Consider the following 12022-nt stretch of genomic DNA (forward strand, 5'->3'; position numbering starts at 1 on the left):
TTAAAAATATTTTAAAATTTTTTGTTCAATATTTTTTTATCATTTTTTTATCATATTGAAAACCATTTAAAAAAACATCAGCTATAAAAATGGTCTTTTAATTAAACTGCTCAACACAACTTTTCTCATTTAACCTATTTTTAGATTATCATTTTTCAAAAAAAAAAAAATTGCATCAAACGAATACAACTTCTAAAAGTGATTTATTTGTTTAAAAAATTTAATTTTTTCAAAAAAAAAAAAACTGTAATAATACACTCACTTTTTTAATGATTCACAAACAGACTCATAATCACATGCTAAACTGAAATAACATATTTTTTAATTCAGTAAGACAAAAATAGCTCTATGATGTTTTATCTCCTTTTCTTGATCATCTAATGTTCTGAAGTTTTTGATTTTGTTATAGAAAATTATGGTTACGAAAATTTCAAATAGAATATCGGAAAATTCTACTATGGACACAAATATAAACAAATAGTGTTTGGGCACACATACATTAAAATATTTTTTTAATAACAAAAAACAAATTGATAATAAAGTGATTTAATAGTTTGAGAAAAAGAGTTGTGATGTATGTGTGACCAAACACTATACATTTAAGTTTGTGCCCATGTAAGAATACCTCTAGAATATCAATGAAGACATGCTTAGGTTATGTCAGAGTTATGCTTCATGTAAAGTCTAAGCCAAGAATATGAATATTTAACATTAGATTCATCCTTTTAGAAAATCATTCACCATAGTCAGAGCTAAAATGGTCGGTTCAGAATCTCAATTCATGTATGTCGCTTTTCGCAAACGTTTAGATTCCGTTTATTATACTAAAATTTACCTGATTTTCCTTGCATAATGTGCATAATAATGTATCAAAATAAGAGACACATGGGGTTTACTTGCAAGTGGGATGATTAGTTAGTGCTAATTATAAACAGGTACAGGTACTCTTATTTTTATATGAAGTTAATATACTTCTATTTTTGGAGAAGCGTTTTTCACCAATTTGGGTCATGAATGAAAAATAGTTATGTTTTTCCTTCATACATTCTTCATTTTCAAATTATTTTGACATTTCTCTCTTTTTCATTACAATTTTTTATTTTGTATTTGCAGGCACAAAAATCTAGTTTTGTCTAACAAAAGGAGTCAGACTCTCGCAATGTAACTAATTAAGGTTCAAACTCTAACTGAAAAATATACATATATTTAGTGTCTGACATTAGTGTGTAATCATTTTGTTTAAAATGTGTTGGCTCATCCATAAAAACTTAACCATTTGAACAAAAGGAGTCAGACTCTCGCAATGTAACAAATCATTTAGTTTAAAATGTGTCGGCTCATCCGTAAGAACTTAACCATTTGACCAAAAAAAGAACTTGACCATTAAACGTCAAAGGGCATAGTTCAAAAGTCAAAACCAATGGTTTATACATTGTCACTATTATTAATACTAATAATTTTCTCTTCCTTACTCTGATCATTTTCCAAATTACAGTGCTTCCTGAAAAATGGAGCGGTCATTTGCTAATTACTACTTGCAAGATGCAACAAAAGGGTCAATGAAACTGAAGGGCACAACGTGCTGTATCCAAATTGATGTGAAAACAAGATTAATTTCAAAGGTGGTAGGGAAACTTCTTAAAACTGTAAAATCAATAAGCATTTGGTAGGAAGGCCAGATTAAATGTACTGCAAATTGGCTTCACTTTACAACAGAGACACATGGTGTAGGTGAGAAACAATTAACTACCCATAATAATGTTGTGACCATAGAGATCTCAACGAACACTTCAAACAATCATACATACAACATTAGAAAAGTGAAGACATACAAACTTTGGTCAAATACTACACTGGCCTACAGGGGCAAGCCACTGCATAATTCTTCAGCTTAACTTTGGATTCCATTTAAGAAATTAGATAAAATGAATGTAATGTCCGGAAGCTGACAAATATAATTGACCACATAAACTCCCAGCCACCAGACAAGTATGTATATGTATATCATAGACAAAAGAATAAAACAGTTCATTTATGTTGAACCAATATTATATCTACCAGACAGGTATGCATATCATGACCAAAAGAATAAAACAATACTATTAGGTTGAATCAATTCAAAAGAAATTATTTGAAATAAGTCATACCTACTTCATTAAATAACTCATGCTAAATAATTTATTGAAAACCCTGAGGTATATGGTCTAAATACAGGAATCAACTGATTTAATAATCTGTAAAGCACAAGACATGAATAACAAAATACCTGGGAACCTAAGGTATGAACTATACACATACCCCCCCCACCACCAAAAGGAACCATATCAAAATTATCATATTCGTGAATTATATATGCCCCTCTTTCTTTCTCTCTCTATACACCACGAAGAAAGGAAAAGAAAAATTAACCCAGGTGGTAATCGAACCGAATCAAGGATGAAATTAATCTTCGTGTGGAACCTTCTTAAAATGAAACAGCTTCTGCGTGGTTTCCTCTGCTGTGGTGGTGTCGTTTTCCATGACGATGTCTGCCGCTGCCGAATGTGACAGGGTCGAATTTCCTTAGCCTTTCAGCTTCTTGTGGATTGATCACGCACTCTGATGGAGGAGCAGCTTTGTACCTGATTTTGTCGTAACAGTAAGAGTATGTCATGTACTTCTTCCTGAAGTTCTCCATTTTGATTTTTTGTACTGGTGTAACACCAGAAGGAATGGATTTGGAACTTTGAGCAGTGTCACACTTGGCTACATGCTCGATTGGATCGACTGCACAACCATGTAGGACAAGGTCAGAGAATTTGGCAACATATGGTGCATACTTGTAGTTAACTCTGTACTTTCCCCCATTGGTAGCCCAATCTGATGCATCCCATATAGTCGCATACAGAGTCATAGGCTTGGCAGGGAAATCTCCTCCCATCGATTTTGTCCGTGTAACTTCTCTAATAGGAACGTTATCTACATAAAATCTGCACAAGGGAAAACAGGAATACAATATTAGGAAAATATGTAAATAGTTATGAACATCAAAACATCGTAATTAACATGGTTAACTATGAAAAACAAAATCCAAGATGATTTGATTATAAGCCCCCGATGGTAGGATATGGATTCCCTACTGTCAACTGATCAAACATTCACACGGTAAGTGAATTAACGCCGACAGATTTTAAGCATCTTCAATTTCAAAACAAAGATGCAAGTAAATATTTGTCGGGCTATCTGGAAGAGCTTATGTGAACAACTTATGACATGTCCATAAGCTGATTTCAACTTATTTTCGTAAGCAACTTATGAAAACAGCTAGAAATAGCTTATTCGAAAATCTTTTGACTTTGCTTTATCTTTTGTTATAGAAATAGCTTAGATATAAGCATTGTATATGTTAAGTGTTTATGTTATAAGCATGCTTAATTTAGTTGTTTATCCAAACAGGGCAAATCGAATGTGTGGTCTCTTGACAGCAAGGAATCTATATATGACTTGGGAAAAGAAGTGAAAAAATCAGAGAAATCTTTGAACAAAGCACCACAAACCCAACAGCAAAAAACAGCTAGATTAAGTTACTACCTATAAACAAAGATCTTTATTGCATGAAAGACAAAAGTGAAGAAAAAAAATATTGCATGAAAGGTAAAAAGTGAAATGATGAAAAAAAAATTAGTATTACTAAGAAAATGTAGGTATATTCTTTGGAATGTAAAAATCCAAAGGTGAACCAGATATGGTATGTATGAGGTTGAAGAAAGATAGAAGCTTACATGATACGAGAATCTGTCCAGAGAATACTGTATTGATGGAAATCCTCTGCAGGATCAAACCAGAGACCATATCTTTCCTCTCTGCCAATGCTGGTGCTACCATTGCCATAAACATTGGTCTGAATCCTCCAATCTTTGCCTCTAATGTTTCCCAAAAACTCAAAATCTATTTCATCATGGTTCTTCTCATACATGTCACCATTTGACATCTGCAGATACAAAACATATGATGAAACATTATTCCTTTTACTTTTATTGGATTTTTTATAAATTTTTATAAAACAGAGATTGAATTTCAACAGTGACGTTTCTGGTGGAAACTAGATTAAATTATTTAAAAATTTGTATAAAATCCTAAGTTTTAGTCACAATCAGTGAGCATGCGGTTGAGGAAAATGAAATTGAAAACTGTCTAATTTATTATTATTTTACAAAAAAAAAATTAATAAAAATTCACATGCATGCCTTGAATTTCAACAGCTGAATATTATAACCCTGAGACTGAGACCTTATCGGATTATATTCTCAAGTTTAAAACTTAGAAAATAAACAAAAAAATTAAGAGACAAAAATAGGAAGAAAATCAATATAAAAAACAAAAAAGCTTCATAAACAGATTTAGTAATTAAAGAACAATTAGAAGTAATCACTCACATAAAAAGCAACAACAACACCGGCAGTGTAATCAGCAGGTAACTTAATTGAAGCACTGAAATACCCATGAAGGTAAATATCATGAGACACAAATCCAGAACCTGCAAACACAACCCAACAACAGAAAAACCAAAAAGATTAATACTTTATCCACAAGATCATAGTAACATCAAAAATCAAAACAACCCATGCAGATTTTCAAACCTGTTCTTTCATCTAAAGAAAGATGCACCGATTTGCCATCTCTATGAACAAAGACGTTATTATCCCCAAACAAAGGTGTGTACCCTTCATCAAAGGCCGTAATAGGTAAATTTCTAGATGAAGCAGAAGCGGAAAGAAAAAGCATAGAAAATAGGAAGAGAAAGGCCATATGAGAATAACCCATGAATTATATTTTTTTTTTAATTTTTATTAGTATAGAAGTGTGTGGATATAGAAAAAGAAGTGATGCAAAAAACAGGGTAACGAAGAAGAAGGAGAGAAAAAGATAGATAGAAAGAGAGAGGTTTGGAATATGTTGTTCAACAGCTAGAAGCGATAGAGAGGTGCTAGCTGGTTATTAGAGAGGAGAAAGGCAGAGACAAAGGAGGATTATTTTATTGCTGATTGTGTTGAGCTGTTTTCAAGTGTAGACAAATAAATATTTTCGTATATAATAAATTTTACTAATTAGTTTCAGATAATAATTATTAATATGAGGTGTTTTCAACATACTCTTCTTTAAGAAGATATACAAGCTTGGATAATACATTAAGATAAATGATATTTTGACAACTATTTTTTGACAATTTTTGGACAACTTTTTCTCTCATACTCATATGATATTGTTATTCTCTCTCTTCCTTTTTCTCTCTCCATTGTGTTAGACCAATAAGAAGTGAGAAAAACAAGGTTGTCAACAAAGTTGTCATCAAATGGATGTCAAAATATCATTACTCATACATTAATACTACTTTCTTCGATGATTATTATTATAAACAAAATTTATTTTTTTAATTTATTGAATAGTTAATGGATTTACCTATAATATCATTTTTTTACAAAATTTGAATATAATATTCTAAGATACATCGGTTATTTAATGAATTTGAAAAGTGAATGTTTGTTTATAATAATAGTCTATATTCTTTAGACGTAAACATGTAAATAAAAAATATGAAAGAGAATAAAATTATATAATTTAAATTTTTTAAAAATAATTAAATCATAAATATTTTATGAATGTGTGCCTAACTTATTTTTATTTGGAGTTGTAGTATGTAACTATTTATCCTTTAGAGTGTTTCATGGGTTGGATGAAACATGTATTTTGCAACCAAAATTTATTGACTTAGGTTGGGTAAAAAACATGTATTTTTCACGTCAAACCTAAACTAATTCAATTTAGACTCTGTTTGATAAAAAAAAAATAATGAATAGCTAATAGACTAATTTATAGCAGATGATTTATAAGTTATCTTATAGCTGAAACAGACAAGTTAACTAATTGAATTTACAGTACTTGGTAAAATTAGCCGTTAAAGTAGCTTACAAATATACAATGACATAAAATGGTATATTTAATTAATATTTATTTTTCAATTAAAATTACAGGTGTAAAATAGATATAAAAGATGACAAGCTTTAAGTTAGATGTTGCATGAATTAGCTTATCAAAAAATGCTATAAGCTCATGAGAAAGTGATTGTCCCTAAACGGGTATTTTTTAATCACATGAGCTTATATGACATAAGTTATAAGCTATAAGCTCAAAAAAGTGCATTTTCAGACTAGCTCTCAATGATGAGTTGATTGGCTTAAGTTGGGTCATCAACTTATTTCATAGATAAGTTCATAGACAACACAGTGGTCACTCCAAGAAACTTCAAACCTAATCAAATCAGGATTAACAAAGATAAAACTTGATTAACAAAGATAAACCTTAAAAGAGTAATCAACTTCTCATGCTGATGTCAATTGATGATGAGATTTTTGCCGATCTATGTTGTTCATGGAAGGAGACGCTCATTGTCAAACTATTAGACAAAGAAGTATGCTTCATCACCATGAAGGTCAAACTTGCAAATACATGGAAACTAGTGGGAGACTTTGAATTCTTGAATGTCTACAATGGTTATTATCTAGCTGTTTTGACGTGGAGTACAAATTTCAATTCATTTATGGTAAAGATTGAGAATACGCTTGCTATGGTGCGTGAGGTTTCCATAAATTAATTTTGTCTAGTCATCGAGAGTATTCTCTTAGCCATAGCCTTGACAGTGGGTCGTCCTATTAGGGTTGATTAAAGAGCGTTAGATGTGAACAGGACAAGATTCGCCCGTGTTTGCGTCGACTTGACTTGGGTCGACATGTTGCAAGGTAAGATATGTGTTCGAGGTGTTTGACATAAAATAGAATATGAAGGACTTTGTATTCCTTTGTTGTTGGTGTGTTGATACATCTATATTATCATAAAATTGCGTTGGTCTGATAACGTCTTTAGAGACCTCTCATGTTAGGGATGGCAATTGGACCCAGGCCCGATGGGTACCCGCAAATAATACCCACAATGGGTAGGGTAAAACCCCGCTTTCATGGGTTTGGGCACGGGTCCGGGTAATACCCGCAAATTTTAATGGGTATGGGCACGGGTAAGGGTACTATACTGCCCAGCCCCGCAACCCCGCATGTACATATTTATATAATATCATAAATAATTTATTTGTTTTTGGTGTATAATTAATTAATTTATTTAGTTATTTAAGCATAAACCCAAACCTAAACCAAAAAACTACTTAATACAATAACAACTCCATCGTGTCGATGTACAATTTTTTAGGGATATTTTGCATGTTTTTTATTTGACTAAATATTACGATTCGTACGATTTGATGAGTTAATTTTAAAAAAAAAAAAAATTGGACCATAGTTTTATTTCAATTGTGATGTTTTTATTTTCTTTTCATAGTTAAAGTGCGGGTAACGGGCATGGGTATGGGCACTTAGGTACCCATAGGGTATGGGGAAGAGCACTAAAGTTGTTGCCCACGAGGGTACGGGCACGGGTACGGGTACGAGTATTTTTTGCAAATGCGGGTACGGAGAAGGGCACTGTAGTACCCTACCCATTGGGTACCCATTGCCATCCCTATCTCATGTTGTGAATTTCTCAATCCTAAAATGGAATTTTCCCTCATTTAATTTTGATTCCAACTCGCTTGTTTGATTTAAACTATGTCATAAAAACATTTGTTAGCATTTTTTTCATTAATAATCATTTATCTTACCAATTATACAAGTAAGGAATTTTAATCACTTTATGGAACTTGTGCGAAGGAGAAGACACCTGTACCTTAAGCTCGAAGATTTGAAACAAGAAGAAAAAAACGAGACACTGAATTGTAACTGAAGTGAATATACATGGTTTGGAATACTTTTCTTTTAAATAAATCTAATCATATACAAGTTTGAAAATCAAGCCTTGAAAGCTTGGGGAAGGGACAAAGTGTCAAAACCAATAAAAGAAAAATAATATTAAAGAAAAGGTAAATGTTAACTTGTGCTCTAAAAAACACATGTTAAAGAACTCGTTATAAGAACATATGTATAAAAAATTGTTCATCAAACTTTTTAAAAATAAAAATGTTATTTTTTATAATACAAAGTTGTTCTTTTTAGTTTCCTTGACATATGTCCTTAGGACACAAGTTAACATAAAAAGAAAAAAAAAATTCAAATTACTCTATTCAAATTTTCTCGCAATCCAATTTACTCATAATAATAAGAAAAAACAATTTAGTCAGAGACGTTTTCATATTAGAAAAATTAGTCTGTGTTGATTTTGATTCATTATAACAAATGAATTAGTTTGTCCTTGTATGTAAATGTCGGAAATTAATTGAAAAAATTAACAAATATTTATTTAAATTGGTTGTCCTAAAAAGCTTTTCTTACAACACGAGTTCGATATTAGCAAAATGAGCCTCTAAAGAAGCGTTTGTACGGTATCACAATGATTTTAATCCCATTGAACTGCCGTGATTTTGCAAAACTATATATTTTGCAAGATGACACTTCAGTATGATTTTGGCAAATTTACGTTGATATCAAACATACATTCAAATCAATTTAGTAAAAAATAACGGATAACTGATAAACCATCTCATAGAGGATGAACTTATAATGAATGACATATAAGATAGCTTATAACTGGCAGCGGATATGCTACCTGAGTGTTTAGTAAATTAGCCGTTGAATTGGTTTATAAATACGAAATAACAAAAAAAAAAGTGCATTTAATTTTTATTTTTTTAATTAAGATTGCAGATGTAAAATTGAGATAAAAAGTGATAAGTTTTAAATTACAAACTACTTGAATTAACTTATTACAAACTGTTGTAAACTTATAAAATATACTTATAAACTTGTGAGAAAGTCACAATTACTAAACATGTACTCCTATTTTTTTAGTCAAATAAACTTATAAGATATAAATTATATGTTCGAAAACATATATTATCAAACTTACCTTTTATCTTCTTTATTTATAAAAGTCTAATCTGACCTGAATTTGCCATTAGTATAAAATTTTATAGACCAACTTAACCTATTCTCACCGTCACCGGTGTGTGACATATCAAAATGAGTTTTTAGTGAATATAATAAAGGCTAAAGTGCAACTTTGTCCCCCTATCTTCCAAAAAGTTGCGATTTTGGCCCCCTAAGTTTGAAAACTACAATTTTGGTCCCCTATGTTTTAGTCCCTTTGCATATTTGGTCCTTTTGGTCAATTTTGACCGGTCAAACATGGGTAATTATTAAATTAAAAATAAATAAAAAAATCATTTTTTAATTAAATAAATGAAAAATCTAATTAAAAACATTTAAAAAATCAGAAAAATTGAAAAATTAATAAAAATTCTGGAAAAATGAAAAATTAATAAAAATATAAAAAAATTCTGGAAAATTGAAAATTAATAAAAATGAAAAAATATGGAAAAAATTTAAAAATTCTAGAAAAATAAAAAAAATCTGAAAAATACGGAAAAAATTTAAAAATTCTCGAAAAATTAATAAAAATAAAAAATGATTAAAAAATAAAATGAAAAATAATGAAAAATTCTAAAAAAAATAAAAAAGATTAAAAAATTTTGGAAAAATGAAAAATTAATAAAAAAATTTAAAAATTTTCAAAAAAATTAAAAAGATTAATCATGTGTATTTATAAACGGAGCTTAGGTTTTTTCAGTGTATTTATTTCCAAAAAATTTTCAGTGTATTTTTGTGTATTTATAAACCGAGAATAAGGGAAAAAATATGTGTATTTATAAACCGAGCTTAGGTTTTTTGTTTATTTTTCGAAATTACGAAATTTTCATTAGTATTTTTTCTGGGAATTTTTGTGTATTTATAAACCGGGAATTTTTGTGTATTTATACACTGAAAAAACCTAAGCTCGACATATATACTAATGAAAATTTCGAAATTTCGAAAAATACTAATGAAAATTCTAATTAAAATTTTAATGGAAATTTCGAAATTCTAATTAAAATTAGAAACGTGCCGAAATTCTAATTAAAATTCTAATTAAAATTAGAAACGTGCCGAAATTCTAATTAAAATTCTAATTAAAATTTTTCATTAGTATTTTTCGAAATTTCGAAATTTTCATTAGTATATATGTCGAGCTTAGGTTTTTTCAGTGTATAAATAGACAAAAATTCCGGGTTTATAAATACACAAAAATTCTCGGAAAAAATACTAATGAAAATTTCGAAATTTCGAAAAATACACAAAAAACCTAAGCTTGGTTTATAAATACACATATTTTTTTCCTTATTCTCGGTTTATAAATACACAAAAATACACTGAAATTTTTTTGGAAATAAATACACTGAAAAAACCTAAGCTCGGTTTATAAATACACATGATTAATCTTTTTAATTTTTTCGAAAATTTTGAAATTTTTTAATATTTTTTCAATTTTTTTATTAATTTTTCATTTTTCCAAATTTTTTTAATCTTTTTTATTTTTTTCAGAATTTTTCATTATTTTTCAATTTATTAGATTATTTTATTTTTATTAATTTTTCGAGAATTTTTAAATTTTTTTATTTTTCTAGAATTTTTAAATTTTTTCCATATTTTTTCATTTTTATTAATTTTCAATTTTCCAGAATTTTTTTATATTTTTTTTCAATTTTTTTATTAATTTTTCATTTTTCCAGAATTTTTTAATATTTTCAGAATTTTTATCAGTTTTTTTAATAATTTTTCAATTTTCCTGATTTTTTTAAATGTTTTTAATTAGATTTTTCATTTATTTAATAAAAAAATGAAATAAGATAGCTTATAATGAATGACCTATAAGATAGCTTATAACTAGCGGCGGATATGCTACCTGAGTGTTTAGTAAATTAGCCGTTGAATTGGTTTATAAATACGAAATAACAAAAAAAAAGTGCATTTAATTTTTATTTTTTTAATTAAGATTGTAGATGTAAAATTGAGATAAAAAGTGATAAGTTTTAAATTACAAACTACTTGAATTAACTTATTAGAAACTGTTGTAAACTTATAAAATATACTTATAAACTTGTGAGAAAGTCACAATTACTAAACATGTACTCCTATTTTTTTAGTCAAATAAACTTATAAGATATAAATTATATGTTCGAAAACATATATTATCAAACTTACCTTTTATCTTCTTTATTTATAAAAGTCTAATTTGACCTAAATTTGCCCATTAGTATAAAATTTTATAGACCAACTTAACCTATTCTCACCGTCACCGGTGTGTGACATATCAAAATGAGTTTTTAGTGAATATAATAAAATGCAAAGATGAACAAGTGAAGTTGAACACAGCAAATCAAAGAACCATACTCTATTATCAAATACTACTAGTACGAATGATTGCCAAAATACTAATCATCATACATTCCATAAACTTTAAAAAGAAGAACCCCTTTACAATTGAAATTGGAAATTATGACAGCTGGTTGCATTCCGGAAGCGGCAACCGGAACAGATTTAGGTCCTTCCACAAAGAGCGGCACAATTCAATGCAGATATAGAAAAAAGACATTATTATAACCCCACAGCTATTGCGTAAACAAACATGACAAGGAAGCAAGGGCATTAATGAAACGGAAATACTAAAGTTTAACGCTCCGAATCTCCATCAATTAAACGAGGAATAAGATCTGCGTGGGCCAAATTCAAAATTCGGCGCCCCATAATACATTTTTCCTACGTTTTCTCGCATGAAAATTTTCCGTTTCAAACCACATTTCCAAATATCAGAGTTCAAGATTTGTCACATGAATTTCCTTGGCAACGAATTTCGCGGCACTAATCAAAATGCATGTGTGATGTATGATTAGTTTATCACATTCATGTATTTTGTGAGATACTATATGATGATGGAATGCAATTGTAATTTTTTACATTATTTGAATATCAATAAAATTCAAGTTTACTACTTCAAGTGAACCAAATTACTACAATAGTTTGTTAACTTAAAAATTTAAAACGTTTTTAACCAGATGTACCTCTTTTTATTAAATTTACATGTTTAAATATATTTTAAAAATCATATGGAGTTGTTGATGGTGACTCAA

At 29.1% G+C, this 12022-nt stretch overlaps 1 protein-coding gene across 1 annotated transcript; it reads right to left on the minus strand.

The window, feature by feature from the left end:
* Nucleotides 1-2151: 2151 nt before the first annotated feature.
* Nucleotides 2152-4948, minus strand: XTH28 (xyloglucan endotransglucosylase/hydrolase 28). Its single transcript, XM_085704732.1, has 4 exons — nt 4620-4948; nt 4416-4516; nt 3762-3970; nt 2152-2969 (listed from the first exon to the last, which is right to left on the minus strand). Exons 1-4 carry the CDS (start codon nt 4801-4803, stop codon nt 2465-2467), a joined length of 999 nt encoding a protein of 332 aa, XP_085560858.1. The 5' UTR covers nt 4804-4948; the 3' UTR covers nt 2152-2464.
* Nucleotides 4949-12022: the final 7074 nt, after the last annotated feature.

Source organism: Medicago sativa, chromosome 4, assembly GCF_051527215.1.
Source record: "Medicago sativa cultivar Bolivia chromosome 4, Bolivia_mono, whole genome shotgun sequence".
In the NCBI taxonomy this organism is placed as follows: Eukaryota; Viridiplantae; Streptophyta; class Magnoliopsida; order Fabales; family Fabaceae; genus Medicago; species Medicago sativa.